The sequence below is a fragment of the Morone saxatilis genome, unplaced genomic scaffold, assembly GCF_004916995.1.
Source record: "Morone saxatilis isolate NCDOM2014 unplaced genomic scaffold, NCSU_SB_2.0 Contig11, whole genome shotgun sequence".
Lineage (NCBI taxonomy): Eukaryota > Metazoa > Chordata > Actinopteri > Moronidae > Morone > Morone saxatilis.
Genome location: NW_023339663.1, coordinates 14,586,655 through 14,603,156, shown reverse-complemented (window position 1 = coordinate 14,603,156; position 16,502 = coordinate 14,586,655). Strand labels below are relative to the sequence as shown.

At 40.1% G+C, this 16,502-nt stretch overlaps 1 protein-coding gene across 3 annotated transcripts in view; it reads left to right on the top strand.

Moving 5' to 3' along the window:
• The window catches only part of zfhx3 (zinc finger homeobox 3), a 139,544-nt gene that overhangs the window by 106,091 nt on the left and 16,951 nt on the right, over window positions 1-16,502 (top strand). For 2 of the 3 annotated variants that reach the window (XM_035682186.1, XM_035682184.1), the window contains exons 6-8: window positions 4,328-4,435; window positions 14,957-15,093; window positions 15,607-15,807. In XM_035682186.1, the coding sequence (XP_035538079.1) occupies window positions 4,328-4,435; window positions 14,957-15,093; window positions 15,607-15,807 (446 nt within the window). The remainder of the gene's footprint in view (window positions 1-4,327; window positions 4,436-14,956; window positions 15,094-15,606; window positions 15,808-16,502) is intronic. The other variant, XM_035682185.1, reaches the window with a different exon arrangement.

Sequence of the window (16,502 nt, the reverse complement as noted above, 5' to 3'; positions counted from 1 at the left end):
GTGTGTGTGTGTGTGTCGGAGGGGGGTTATGAGGGGTGGGAGTGTTTTCCTGTGTGTTGTGTTTTAAAAGGGGGGTCTTGCGTATGGGGCGCAGAGGTGCTGATATGAGGAGCGGACAATGCATGAAAGCCCTCAGCATGGGTCCTGTGTCTCATTGTCCCATGGTACCCTCCTGTCACTTTCATTTTGCACCCTCTAGTCCAGAGTCAGGCCAACTTTGATATAAGGAAGGGGTGCAAGGGGTGATGGGGGGGAGTAAGAGGGGGATTTTTAAAAGAAAAAGTAGGGGAGAAAGATAGAGTCTGTGAAGTGTGAAATAAGATTGCTTTTTATCCGACAGTGCAGCTTTAAAGAAAAGGAAGCTGTCCGGCCCTGGATAAAGCGGGGGGAAGCGCACCTCTCTGATTTACAGTGCGATCCTGTGACACCTGGTTAAAATGATAACAACAGCCTCAATAATCATAATAAGAGTAATGAGAGCTTAGACACACAGCTCCACACAAGAGCCCAGAGAGAAGCAGAGCTCAATCCTAGCTCCCAGCACTTGAGAGCCGGGGAGAGGGAGAAGCTCAGCTCAGCCCCCGCGCTGGTTCTTCAGCACTTACGAAAGCCAAGAGAGATAGACAAGACAGTGTTGTTGACTGAGATACTGTATATGCAACAAAAAGCTGACTGTCATGACAGTTTGAGGAACACTGGAGCCATTCTCAGGTAGGACTAGAATTCTGTACTTAAAGAAAGGCAGTTATCATCATAGCAGTGTATTCTGCTGAGGCCGAGGATGGAGGAGGAGCCTGACCTAGTGAAAGATATCTAGAGTGACTATTATTACTTGCTGCTGCTCTTCTCTACAGTCTGGGAAGGAATACTGGAAAGTGCAGTGGTTACCATCAATTATTTATTAGGCCGTTTGTGCTTGTCAGTCTGATTAGCATTAGTGTAATCACTGCTCTTCAGGGGAAAGGATGGCTGCTCTCTCTCATCTGAAGGTAATCTTGCCATTTTCAGTGTCTCATCTTCACCGGACGCCTCTTGCATAGCATCTGCTTTTGTCATCTCCACATATTTCTTCCCTTTTCCCCTTCCCCGCGTGTTTCTGTCTGTTGCTGCTCAGCCCCTTCCCCCCGCACCTCATTAATGTGTGTGAGCAAGTTGCTCTCTCCCAGCTTGTATAGAGTGACACCTATGGGCCTGATTAAGCCTCTGCACTCACTGGTAAAACAGAGGAGGGGAAGACTGCTAAGCGCAGATATGGTGTGTGAGTGTGTGCGTGACTGTCTGTCTGCGAGATGCTGGAACAGAGAGCCTATGGACTGTCCCCACTGAGTGACTGGCAGAGCAAAGCTGATATTTATATGCTCAGAACAAATGAGTGTAATCTCTGTGTCGGCAATGGGCTTATTCAGCTTGCATGATTAGATTAATGGAACTGTTTCATATCATTGTATTAGGATGGTTAATGAAGACAATTAATTAGAAGACAACCTTCAGGCTATTGTCCTTTACATCTTTCAGATTTGGGTTAGAAATGGCCTGCTGCCATAGCTTTGAGTGTTTCTCCTCATCTAGTTTCAGAGTTAATCTATGGCTACAGTTTTAGTGTCTCTTCCATTTGCATCCTACTCTTAGGCCACTCATGACCTTTCATTAATTATGTTCGGCCTGGGTTTAATCATTCTGTAATACCATTGGAGATGAGAAGAGGAATAGGCAAAGCCATTTGCCACTTAAAGATGTAACGCTGCTCCTGGAATTAAATGTCTGCATTTCTGCATAAATTATAGATGGGGCTCTGTGTTGTGTGTGCTAAAAGTGTCATATACGTTGAATAAACATCTAAATAAAGAAGTATTGAAAACACCAGGAAGAAAAAATATCTGTGCACATGTGAGCATGTATAGTATGTGTGCAGGAAGTTGGGGGTGGGTACAAGGAAGCTGAATAGCATTAGAATGTTGGCTTCTGTCTATCACAGTAATGTTTAAGCACAAAGCAAAAGTGTGTATTAATGTGTGGGTGGGGAATTAGTCCCACTACAAGTGTCACATAGCTAAGAAATTACACCTTGCCCCGTTTTTAAAGGTGAAAAAATTTACCTGGGGATTATTTTGTAATCTGAGAACCTATGCAGTTGTATAGAATCCTAATTCTGGTGGAGTTGTGGAGATTTATGCAGGCAGGAGTTAGATGGGATTTTGGGACTCGGCAGGAGATCTTGGGTTTTCTGGGAATGTTTAAGATCCGCCTCACCAGCACGGGATGGGCCGCACTGGATGGAATTCATGGGTTGCCTTGGAAACATAATAGAAACATGGTTAAAAATAAAAGAATAAAATGTATTCATGTGTGTGGGATCCAGGCAACACTTAAATAGGCTTTTTACTAGGAACCAACCATCCCTTTTAAATATCTTTATTTAAACACGGGATCATTGGATCACAGAAGCAGCTTTTAGCATGTGTAGCAACACAATCCATTCACCGATCACTCTGCTCAGACAGCTGTTTCCTACAGCATTTGTATCAGCAAGCAGGAAATGGAAGATATTGCTCCTGTCCTGCCAGTAATACAAAGGTGTTTTCCACTGACTTTGATTTTTTTTTTAAACTGAATAACCCCATATGTATAAGCATGCAGTTGTGTCTACAATAATACAGTTATTGTTACATTAATAAATACATTCTACAAAATTACTAGCTATAGTGTGTATTCAGTCACCTTTAACAAGCAAGAAAGTTTTATATGCGCCTTAAAATAGCAAAATCTGTTCTTAAATATCCAACCTTTTTTTTAGCCTACTGAGAAAAAGACTTTTACATACACAGCAGAGAATAAAATGTCAAATGAAAAACACAGTAATTTCTTTAATGTATTTTTCACTCATAAATATGACTAATTTGCATAAAGCATCTCTATTTACCATTTCAGGAGAAAAGAATTTGATGTTTTTCAATATTCTATCTACGAGTACGACCTGTCATCTGGAAAGGGGCTGTGAGAATAGCCACGTGGTTCAGAGATGTGTATCTGTGATAATGACACATACCAGAGTTTGAGAACACGATGTCAACTCTATATACAGTGTATGCAATGTTTCATAACTGACAGGATAAACAGCGAGTGTTGGGGATAATGTAACATCATAAAAGTGGTTTTGGCTGTGGGTAGTCATGTGGTGAGCTAAGATTGGATGTGTGATGACTGCAGGGCTGAATACTTGAACAGGATATTTCAGTGGCTGTTGTAGCATTGTCAATATATCAATAGCTCATAGAGTAGAGACCCGAGCATGAAAGCATTTTCAAAAGAGCATTTAAGTACATTTGCTGAGAATTAGCTGACTTGTGTAATAACTGATAGGGCCTATTGACTGCGGCCTAGTTTACTGTTGTCAAATCAATGCTATTGCATGCAAGTCCCACTACTTTTAAACAAACTTAACAGGCAAAGGGGATGTTCAGGGGGCACTGGAGGGAAATAAACAAGATTGATGCCCTTTTTATTATCTGTTTTTGCTATCTTTTCCTCTGTGTGTTACTTACAAATGGCGTTATCGGATATCCATTGTTTGGACTTCGATGCTCCTAAATGGCCTGATATATCGAGCTGAGGCTTTTAAGATGGTTACAGGGGATTTCTTTCCTTTGACTTGGCATAAAAATAAAATGAATTGTGGCTCTGAAAGTTTTAAATATTTATGATTTTTTTTTTTTACTATAGTAGGATAGAATAAGTGACATGAGGTTTGTATTGGTAAGTAACCTAGCAGATTGCAGCAGGGGACAGTAATGCATGAGAGTGTGTTTGTGTGTGTGTGAGAAAGAGAATGGGGGCTTGTCTTGTGGTCTTTCTCTTGAAGGATACTGCTCACACAATTATTTTTCCATCTGCCCGTTTCAGACCACATGTGTGCTTTTTCCGCAGTTTTATGTCGACATTAAACAGAGGAAACCATATCTGTGTCACGGTCTTGAATACATGGAGAAATTACCTAAATGACCTCTCAATACAAAATATAATAAGAATAAGAAGAATAAGAAGAATAATAATAAGAATAATAATAAATGTTTGCCCTTCTATTTCCCCAGTAATTTAACTCAACACTGATTTTATATCACTCTTGTCAAAATAAATATCACAGTGGTGATCAGACAGCACAGAGCAGAAAGCAGATTCTGCCCTCTTTGTCTGCTAGCCTTTCAACTGTGTGTCAGCATATGTAATTGTTGCAAGCTCCTATAGAAAAAAACGCTGCCGTCCCTTTAAGTGCTTCCACCAATTCTGATGGCGTGGTAATTTACATATCCCGTCCTCCCTCCCCCTTCAGGAGAGCTGAGTGAGGATGTGGAGGCTGCTAGTGAGACCACCACAGACCAGGAGGACCAAACCAAAGACAGAGAAAGTGGGGGGGAGAAGGAGCTCACCAAAGGGACAGGTAAGGCCAATATTTACACCACACACGTAGGGAATACTATTCACAGAGAACACATGGCCCTGCACCTGAATGGTGCTGAACAACAGGCCTTTTGTCTAATTAAGTTAAACATATTTTAACAAAATATTGAGAGCCTTTTTTAAGCATTAAACACTCTCTCTCAAAACTCCCTAAATCCACTTCTCGTTTTCAAATGCTGCACTTTCATACTGTGGGTTTCCAGGCATTAAATCCCATCAGGTACAGTTTGGATAAACTGTCAATTTAGGTAATATGTTCAGGGGACATGTGACCCATGTTTTGTCTTTGCTCAATAGGTGATGTGAAGAGAGGGGCCTGTATGTGTAATTCCAGCTGAGCCATGTGTGTGCACACATGTTTTAGCACTGCCCCTTCTTAACTTTGCTGCACACACCCTAACCTGCGTTTCATGTTATCAGATCAGTATGGTTTTATCTGTGGGTCTTTTATTGACAGGTGTAGGGTGGTGACTCCTAAACTGGGGGTTGGGCTTAATGCGAGGGGAGGAGCTTTAGGCCTAAACGATCTCTGGTCATGAGAAGTCTGCATTTCCTAAAAGAGTCTTTTCAGCATTTATGGAATCATTTTTGGGTCCTAATCTTACAAATGTTTGAGTTTGAATGTATGGATTTTCTTTTTATGTTTGTTGGGTCAATTATGACAATCACTACATTACATGGTGAAAACTGAACATCATAGGTTTCAGTTTTGGTTTGATTGGGGTCTGTCTGGAAGGCCCTATATTGTTTAAACAGACATACTGTTTTCAGGGAACGATTGAAGAGCACACACTCAGTTGAAGTTCTTGCAGCAGTTATGGTTCTGTTATTGATGCTACTGTAGCTAGAAGCAAGAACAGTTTTTGGAGTGGTATTAAATGTAAAAGCAGTGTGTGCTAATAACACTGATACCGAGCCAGTGGTAAAAGGAGCTTCTCCATTGATTGTCAGACGTGTGAAAGATGTTGACACTTGCAGTACTATTATAACGGACACTGTATGACCACTTTTCAAACTGTGCTACCTAGCTTTATATCTTCAGTATGAATGAAACTTGGTCTCAAACACAAGTTTACTCAGACACAAGTTTAAAGTCTAAAACTTTACAATTTATCCTACATACTGTTCTGTGTATGTGCATCACTGCATTTAATTATATAAAAAAGCTTTTGTTTACTGATTGTATTCAGATTTCTGAAACATCAGTGTAAATGAAATATAGTTTCATTTCTCCTTTTTATGCACAATTTACTTTCTACGCCTGTGTTAGAAAAACAATGTTGGCAGTTAAGACATCTCTTATTCAATAGAAGAGATTTCTGATAATGATGACACTGAACAGTAACAGGCCTGGATAGATGCTTCTCACTTGTCTAACTTCTTGTGTTACGGCAGGATGTTTTGATTTACACTAGTCAGGTTAAAAGCTGGAAAACAATTCAGACCTTTTGCATACCTAAGTTTTTTTTATAAAGTGTAGCAAAAAAAACTTCATCACAGTGTTTGAAGCCCAGCCTTTGTAAAATGTCTTTGATATTCGAACTTCTATTTTAAATGAGGCTGAGTTGTTTGTGCTCTTTGAAAGGGCGACACTCTTCTTTGATGGAGGAAATAATGATATGCATGCCTGACTGAATATGGCTAAAAGTATGTTTTAGCACATCAAAATAAAGCACTTTAAAAAGCATTAAAATGAGCTGGCCGATTAATAATTCACTCATACCTGTGGTGCACAGGAAGACGACTCCTCGCATTAGGATTCCTCCTTTTTGAAAGGCATGCAATTTGATACAAGCATATTCAGTTCCTTTCCTCCCCTCTGTCAGTCGCTAATCACCAAATAAGTGTGTTTCTGTGTTTTCACAAAGGAAATATGTGCTTGCATATGAAAAATTCACAGCTTCCCAGCAGCTTATTAGAAACGCTTAGTTAAAAATAGCGTATGCATTAGGGAACCAGGTCTGAGGTTCTGTTTGATGTCAGTGAAAAGGTGGGTGGGTAGGTTGGGGTGGAGGGTTCAAGGCTGTGTTGTCAGCGAAAGGTAGACAGCTGTAGTTTAATGGAAGGGTCCCTTTTTGTACTTCAAACTTTTTGTGATTGATGAATACAACGCCCATTCAAAGCAAGAGCAGAAAACCTGTTTTGTAGGGAAAAAAGCAAGGAAGACCTCACAATGCATTTGGTAAACATAGGAGCATTTGTTTGGGCTGGTGATTGTCTGAAGATGTTTGTACAGTAGGGACACAGATGGTGTGTATGTTGAAATATGGCGTATGAGCATCTTGGCCAACCTGTTATTTATCTGAAAGTTGTTCAGTCTCCTACTGTCTGAGGCTGAGCTGTTTCTAAGGTCCATCATTAGAACTACTGAAGTATTTCTTCTCATCGTTGTCATGTAGCTGTTGGAACAGAGCACAACATTGTTCCTTTACAAATGACAGTCACTGTCAGACAGACAGCATTAGCGAACACAGAAAAAAAGGCTTCCTCCTTTTTAAAGCCACTGTCAATCTTATTTTCTCTTTCTTGTTCCACAGCTCCTCAGTATTCATTAAAATCATTTAGAGGTACATCAGAAGCCTTTGTAAAATGCATATGTATTCAGCATGTCATCTCTTGAAAGATGCCTTCATTATTCTGTTGTTTCTTTTTTTATTTATCTAAGATGATACATATATGTACATGTACAGGCATTCAGACATATGTAAATGTCATATACTCCCAACGCTGCAGGTAATATGTGGTGGAACTTTTTGTCATTTTACAGTATATTATCGTATGTACATATCCTGACAGAAGAAATACAAATTAACGGTAAAAGTAATTATAAGTGGAATACCAAAATCTTAATGAATTTCAACAATGATGTTCATATTGGCGGTAGCTGCAACTTAATCATCCTGCACAATTAGTAATTCAAAGGGTCATTTTTAATACTAGGTATAAAATATGTATAAATGGGTGGCCATGAGCCTCATTCCTCTCTCCTCACACCTTCTTCAACAAGCTAAGGCAGCACTAGCAGAAGGGAAGAGCTTCTGCATGGGAACGGGATCCTTACCTCCATTAAAGCAGGTGGTGTATTTATGCAGCAGCTGAATGTATGGGGATGCAGCAAGGAGAAAGGCAGGGTGGCGACTGTAGGGGAGATAGGAAGGTGAAGAGAGCAGAAAGAAAAGGAAGGAGGGGAATTGTTAATGCACCTGCAGACTTGGACACAATATGATTTGACATATTTAACATAAATGTATGGGAGAGGTTGTATTGTAACTTGGGGGGTGCTATGTGGGGAGATGGGGAAGAAGGAGAGAGAAATAGTCTATCCATTCTGGGGCTGGGAAGATGGTAGTCCTCTGAAATTGTGCTTGATAAATTATTCTTTTCATACCTTTTTCCTTACATTCAATTTATGGGAGCTGGAGCATGGGGGGTAAAAAATATTTTTGGATCATCCATATTCTGAGACCAGAAAAACCCATGGAGATCAGAGAGCAGAACCTAGGTAGACAAAAACAATTACACTACTTACTACAAACATAGGGACTATATAAAATGAATTTATATATATATTCTGAATGTGAATGATTCCACCATTTGAATCTTAGACAATATAATTATTTAAACAGTTTTTAATATTTAATATTTTGAACATTTGCTTTGTTATTTGCTTATTTCATTAGTTACTCCTTAATGTCTTTTTTTAGCAAGGTTGTATTTAACAGGTGAATTAAATTCTGAATCTGTTTCTTTTTGGTGATATTTTTTCTGCCATCTGTGATCAAACAATGCAAGATATGTAAAGCAAGTCAGAATTGCAAGAATGAGACTATGGTTTGATAAAACCAAAATATTGGTATAACTACTGTATGTTTATTACAAAGTAAACTATTGTGTTTTTTTAGATGCCATCATCTCACACGTCTTTATTTATTCACTCCTGGAATAACATATTTGGTGCAAACAGGACATGTTTGTATGCAGTGAATCATTTTGTAGCATCACTTGCCATGCTGGACTTGTCTGTGTTAGTTTGGGCTTAAATGTTGGTATTGTTAAGGTACAAGTGTGTAGGAGTATTTTGACATAGTTTTGTGGAGCACCAATTAAAGGTGATGTGCAAGTTCCAATTTAGCATTCGATTAACTGCTATGCAATGTTTTTAGACTGCCTGTGTACAAATAGCGCATATTATTGTTTCTTCCTGCTTCATTATGCCCAAAAAACATCACTTTTACCTCTCACATATTGGGCTTGATAAATAAAATCAAAATAGATTACATCTATATTTATAGTGTTGTTTTGATTATTGTGGTGAGGTTTAAAGCATGTACTCTAGATTTGTAAGAACAATTGGGAATTGTTTCTAATGAGATAGTAACTAATTATCATATGTTAAGACTATACATTTTCAAACAGATGTTTTAACATATTTACTTGACTGCACTGTATCAGATTAGTTTGTACCTATCTCTACAGAAGCCTGTTTCTCCTCTTTCTTATGAGGCTCCTGCAGTAGGTTTTCCACACAGACCAGCCTAAAAAAATGCTCTGAACTATTTTCAGTTAAATGTTGACATTATACCTGAGAAACTGTTTAGATAAAGACTGAGCAGCTGGGTGTGCTTATACAATCCTACGTGTGCGCCTGTGTGTGTGTTTTTGGCTCCACATCCACCTGTGTGTTTGTATAAATGTGCCTCAGCATTCACATGTGCACATTCAGGTGCAGTGGAGAAGCAGATGTTGTGTTGTACTCTGTTGGTGCTGCATTTAGTCTGTATAATGAACATGATGATTAGCATCCCCTAGACCCAGCACCGTGGCATTGCAGTCTGCTAATTTTTTATTATGCTCTGTATTGTGCTGTTCAGTCTTCTGGTGTTGCTCATTCAGGAACAGACGTAGCAAATGTTATGGATTGTTTTCCATGAAACAGTGTAGATATATAGATTTAATATTAGCTGTGGTTGAAGTTGAAATTCTATACTTAGTTACAATCAAATTATTCAAGTTTATGTTATTGTTACTCTAAACTGGGAGACATTCAGGGCAGTGGTGATTTGTTATTGCTTTTAAACCCCTAAGTAGTATGAGAAATCAGGAGACAGAGCATGTTTACATATTCATATCACGTCCATTGAGTGCTTGTCATCCCTCAAATTGTAATTTCTTTTGTCTTTGAAGATAATAGGCCATAAATTGTCCTTGTTTGTGAGCCAACTCCTGAAAGCTCAGTGTTTATGAGTTTTACCACGGGGAGTCTAATGGCCAAGCACCACTGCTGTGTCTCTTAGTGTCCTGTAAAGGTGAACGCCATGTTATCCTGTTGTTCAGTGGACTGAAGATTAATAACACTTCTGCTAATTAATATCTCCTCTCAAATTCTTCATATTGGATTTGCCTTGCTTGCAACAATGTCGTTAGGTTACATAACACTGTGGAACTACAGAGTACTGTTTTGTTCTATAAATGTAGATTTGGCCTTCAAAAATAAGAAGAAATTGTTTCATATTCGCTATCAGGTTTTTAGTCCAAGATTTTAGTTTATTGTATTATTATTATTTTTTATTAATGCAGAATAATTACCTGAGAAATGTAAGGTGAAATGGAATACTGCCCTTTATTGCTCCGGGCTCTGACACACACTGTAGATTAAAAACCTGGATAGAAATGGGAAAAGGAAAAGACAATATTCAGGTATTGTTAGCATAGCATTAAAAGAGAATGACTTGTAGCACTGGGGGAGTTGAATCATCTCCATATTAATGGCCAACTTGCAGAGGGAATAGCCTAGCAGTCAGATGACCATCAGAAGCCCTCTACAGTGTGAAGGTGAAAGGTTTTAGGCAAATGGGGATCAGAGGACACACTTTTAGAAAGTGTACCACTGAGGATCCTTGAATTTCACTATGCAGAGGAACTGTGGGCTGAACTTAAGTTTAAAGTGATTGGCAGACTGTGGCTTTTCCGGGCAAAGTGACAGTAAAGTTATGCAGCCTCACTGGCGTGGACGGACTGGATGATAGGTTATGTTTTTTACAACCGGAGGCCTGAAGCTGCCACGGCAAGACAGGAACTGTGGTAATGAGGGGGCAGAGGCTCCGGAGATGATGAGGACCCCATGTCAGTCAGTAGGAGGGGAATTCCCGTCCAAAATACCAGGAATCTTTTTTCCACTTCCTTACATATTGTTTACTGTAACTCACATTTTCGAATATGGATAACATCTCCCAAGGACAAAGAATATTAATGACAGCTGTGATTGCAATTCTGGAAAATTTCAATGGCAGATGACCTGTTGTGGTTAATTCAGACTGTGCTGTGTCAGTCACTCTGTCCAGCAGTCATCTTTTTTCAACCTTAAAAGCACAACAGGGCTGTGATTGCTCCAGAGACTGGTGCAGTGTGCTGACAGCCCCTTTGCTGCTTGAATAATACAGTCCAGCAATGGGAGGTGAGACAAGGTGCCAAAGTCCAATTCACTTACGGGACTCGACAGCACAAAAGCCTCTGGTTTACGGAAAAGGGGCATGAATTAATAATCACCTAATTGACTCTTAGGTTTTTTTCTCCGCTCTGCCTTTTGTGCTTTCAAACAAAAGCCCACCCTGTGTATCTGTCAGAGGAGGTTTGGTGTAGATGGGGGCTCTGTGTCTAATGACCAGGCAGAAGAGGTCAGAGTAACAGACAGACTCCCGACAGACATTAAGGTCACTGACAGAGGGGGACCCCATAGTGGTCTCTGTGGAGGACTACTTGTAAGTGGGACAAGCATTGTTAATCTAACCAGCTACCAAGGTTTAAATACAGAAATATATTGTTGTTTTAGGTCTTATTAAAGCATTATACTCCAGGAACACTCTTAAAAGTTATACAAGACCTTGTGATGAAACTGTAAGTTCCAGAGTAACTTGGCCGGAGTGACTGCTATAATATATATTAAAGTGAAAACAACAGAAATTATTCTTTTTTAAACATATTTTCTCTACTTTTGATTGTATTTGTGCTCTCTCAATTACCCCCTCCAGTATAACATCAGAAAGCAAAAATAGACCCCACCTCTAGTTGTTGTCAGCTATTTTTTAACATCCTTATCATATCTCACCAGGGACTGTGCTTTTCTGTTCTTTTTGACAGTACATTGTTCTTGTAATAGTCTTATACCCTGCTCCATCAGGAACCAATGTTTTGGTCATTGGTTCTGATCACCTGCTCGTACTGCAGATCTCTGTGTCTCACGTGTGCGCATCTATGTTCGGACACCAGTGTCCGATCTGCCATGTTAGGCTGTACGTAATGACAAAAAAAAAAGGTTATCTTTATTTCCTTTTCAGCTTTTCAATGTTTCACACAATTTTTTCATCACCTTTGACATGGAAAAACAGGATACAGTAGTTGGATGTTAGTCATGGTGCCGGTGATGGTGTCAGGGTGTAGGATTCTTAAGAGAAGGCGATTGATCAGATTTATGGAGTTCTAATTGGCCGTGACGAGAAAGACTGCGTCTGAGTAAGCCTCCCCAGCCCTCCATCTGTCCCCCTCTCTCTCAGTCTCTCTCTTACACACACGTAAACATAAAACACCCTGAGCTGGAAAGCCGGTTTTGGGCCCCTCTATGGTAGCTCTTCAGTGCCTCAGCATAAACAGCCACTTGTTTCACCTCTCTGGTGCTTATTGAGTAATTGTGAAAGTGGACTGTACTTGTAATCAATTATGTTTATCCTCTTAATCATAAGGCTGAGAGGATGCTTGTGTCTACTTAATCCAAGCTTACTTTCTGTACTATATGCATGCACTTTATAGCTGCGGCACAAGCCCTGCGTTACCTGCTCTTATGCTCACATGTAAATTGAGTCATAATAAAGTTGTATTAGCTGCTATACTTGTTTCTTTCAGCCCCATGCACAAATGCAGTTCATTTGGTTTTACAATAAAGAGCAGCTGCTTAAACATGTTGCAATCTGATATGATAGTATTTAACAGATGCTGTTGGGTTTAGGCTACTTTTTGACTCCTCTGCTGTCCTTTTTGCATTTCCGATGACTTGGATAACAGTTACAGTAGCTTTCCTTCCCTACCTTGTATCTATGAGGTTTTTTGGTAAAAAGTCAAAAGTTGTTTAAGGTATTACTGAGCTGCTGATGGAAAGACAAAAGTCAAGATCCAGAGATCAGTGTTTTTTCTAAATAATTCAATAGGCTAACTGCAAGAGAAATGTGTGTTGAAGGAATATATTATTGTCAATTAATGGAATTAGGACCCCCAAACATATATCACATATTAGCATGATTGTCCTATTAAATGTGAGCAATCAGATTTGTGAAATGTGAAGGTGACCACAGATGGCCATCCTTGTTTTCCTGGAGAGATGAGTTCAGGGAAAGTAGGAGTGGACTAAAGTGGAGTTGAGGAGGAGCAGGAATTGAGGACAGTACCATGACTGAGAGGTTAATGTCAGGGAATGGGAGGTTCCTTTTGTTTAACATTCCCTTTGTTTATTGGCGGATGTGTTTAATAGGATTGACTGTGACTGGACCCTAATAGGGCCTCCCTGGCTGATCCCGGTGTCTCTGGGAGATCTCGCAGGCTGCTCTGTCCAGAGCCAGGTCCCCCACTGGGTAATCAGCTCAACTGCCCTCGCCCTGATTGGAGCTGACATTTTAATGTCTGGAACAGGAGCGTGGTCAGCCCTGCTTAACCTGACCCCCCGCCAAAGTACTCCTCCCCTACCAATGGCCTCTGTTCTCAATTTGCCCTTTCAGGACTGTACAAATCAGGCCAAATTTAACTCTTTATGGGTTTGTTAGGGGTTGGCAAGACACCTCCTTAAGTTTCACAGTGAACTCTTTCCACTAGTGACAATGTGTGGTGCTACTGAAGCTCCCCCATGCTGGCTCCATGTGGATTTAGCTCCTCCGTAAGCCCATGCTTCTTAACTGAGTGCTCAAGTGTGAGGCCGTTCTGTTTGCTCCCTCTAGTTCCCCTTTTTCTTTATAAAGTGTAGTAGTTTTTAAGCGGTTTGCAGTTTGAGACATTTCTACACAGACATAGAAAAAAACATACATGCTATTTTGTTAATATTGGTGTTGATTGAATTTAATTGATTAGCTGATCACTGATTCAGTTTGTGAGCTTGTGAACACGAGAAGTAACTATAAAAGTGACTATAATGGAGAATTTGCAGGTACCCAACAATGACTGACATTTTTTAAATTTCCACTGACTGAGAGCGCAACAGCATTGCTACAACCTAAGAAAATGCTTGGGTATAACTAATCATAAGTGTGATGCCATCTTTTAACCCAATGGCATGTTTTTATCTCTTAAAAATCTCTTAGTTAAATGAAAGCATGTTGTCGTTTAGAACAAAGCTTTGAGGAAATATTGAGATTTGCTCAGGGGTTTGAAAAGAGGTTTTCTAATCTTGCTGTCCTCTTTTTCTTTTTCTCTTTGTCACAGTCCACTTGCACTCTGGAAAAGGCTTAGCTGGTTGCAGAAATGCCAGTGAAACCTAGAATTCCACTGGCATTCCCCTGCTTATGGAAACAAAGATCTAAGAAATTTGCCAAGCTGGGTCAAACTGTAGGCACTGCTTGATTAAAACAAATATTTCTTGATCCCTTAAAAATGGCCTTTTAAAATAAATGCAAATACAAATTTTGGCAAGGTAGAATTGTGACTATTGGTCAAGATATAAAAAAGCACTCTTCCTCAGCTCTTCCTTGTGGATCCTTTCTGTGACAACAAGGGCAAAATGTAGTTAAATACACATGTAGAGGAAGACCTTTTGCAGAGGGGTTAACTTTGTTCTTAAATATGCTTGTGTTACAATATCAGATTGCTTAAAAAAAAATGTCACTCCAAAATGTACACAAAACTATAACTTGAAAATACTGCACCTTAAGCGACATTTGAGCATTACTTGTATGTATAAAAGACATGAATGGCCATAAACTGTTATACAGGTAAGAAGTATCTGAGGACAAGTAATTAGAGAAACAAGTGGTTTTTAAAGTTGAGTCTTAGGCTGATGTGGATGTCTTTACCTTCTCTTGCTGTATGTTTGTGTACCTTGTCTCAAGTTTAGAAACTCATGTGGATGGGAAATATGGGTGGTGTGAAACCTAAAGTGGCACCCTGTGGCAAAATAATATTTTTATTAGTTGTTTGTAGTGTTGTATGATATCCCGACAAGCCAACGGTGAAAGAGACAGCCCATCAGAGCATGTTGGCTGTGAGTTCCCCTGCAGTAGCATGGGAAGACAAGTAAAAAGTGTGTGGTATTTTTTTATGGGGAGACATGAGTTGGATAACACACTTTCTCTGCCCAATTCCCATTAAATGCAGTTATATCACATTTAAGAAAGACATTCCAAAGCCCTTTATCCACAATGTTATTGATTGACCTGCTCCCAGGCTGCCAAGTCCTCACCTTGTCTTGACATGTCTGCTCTCTTCTCTTTATCCCTCTGTGTTTGTGTGCGTCTGTGCGAATCTTCAGCAGTGTCCGGCCACTTGGAACGGCACCAGTCAGATTCTCCAATTCCATCCAAAAGGCCCTCTTCGCGGTCAGAGACCTCTGAGAGCCCGCTCTCCTCAAAGCGTCCCAGGACAGCTGAGAAGAGTGCTGCGGAGCAGGTGAGAGTTACAAACCATCATTTTGATAACACTTATGTCTTCAGATGTTCATAAAACTCTTTGAATTAGGAGATTCTTGCTGAAGGTTATCTTATCCTCAATTACCATGTCCTCATTATAAGCTTGAAACTTATACATCAATTAAAAGAAGAAATTTAAAATGTACTTCTAATAATTTTTAGTTTAGTTTTTTAATATCATGCAGGCTTCTTTTTCAAATCTACCCAAAATTATTTTAACCTTTCTGCTGCAGTTGCACTGCTAATTGTGTATAAGGTGGAAAATCAATATAGTATTTGACAGATGAGAGCACTTTGAAGTGGGTGCCAAGACTCAGTGGTGCTCAGTATTACACAGTTTTCTGTGATCAGAGGGATCTGCCTGCTTGAGGGAAGGGGGCCCCAGTCTTCCACCTGATCTAGAGCTCCTCTTCAAGCAGGCCCACCATGCTCACCGCACCCACCTTATTAACCCCCCCCCCCCTTCTCTTTTGCTGTCTCTACCTTCCCCCAGATGTACCAGTGCCCCTACTGCAAGTTCACCAACACGGACCTGAATCGTCTCAGAATGCACGTAATGACGCAGCACTCTGTCCAGCCCATGCTACGCTGCCCATTATGTCAGGACATGCTCAACAACAAGATCCACCTGCAGTTCCACCTTACACACCTCCACAGTGTGGCTCCTGACTGTGTTGATAAGCTTATTGCCACAGTAAGTCTTGTGATGTGTGATTGGATACTGGGTGGTTTTCATTTTTATATTCCTCAGCCAGCAATGCTTTTGAATCCTTTACTTTGCCAACTTGCACATTTCAAGGTAACCTGTTGGCCTGTGTTTTTTTTTTATTGGTATGTGTTAGCCTGGCACGGAAACTACACATTGTTTATTCTGGTCATCCAGCAACATAGCAAATAGAATGCACTTTAGGTAATTCATTATCCAAAGTTTATGTAAGTCAGGGAATGCAGTGAAGGAAAAGCACAATAGATGAACAAATGTACAGCCTTGTCGCCTGGGGAGGCTGTGTTGTATACATTGCACCAATCCAAGTTGTGATTCCTATTTCTCTATCCACTCTGTCACACAATGTTTCTGTCATTATCTCCACAGTCATTTATGTTTTGTGTTAGAGGCAAGGAAACCACAGCCAGTCGAGGCTGTATGTGCCCATCATGTTGCTACTTGTACACAATATGGGCAGTTAGATTGCAGGCAGTGGGTCAGGTCAAGGACCAGTGTAGCAATGCCAAGAAGATGAGTCACTCGCTCTTAATCAATGCCTCACCCTGGAGTGGCTGCCTAGCTGTGAGAACAATTGTCATTCCTGTCTTCCTTTCTTTAAATTGCCAACATTCAGTCCTTTATCAAACACAAAGAATGCTGTTAATTGTGAAATGGCTGCAGGG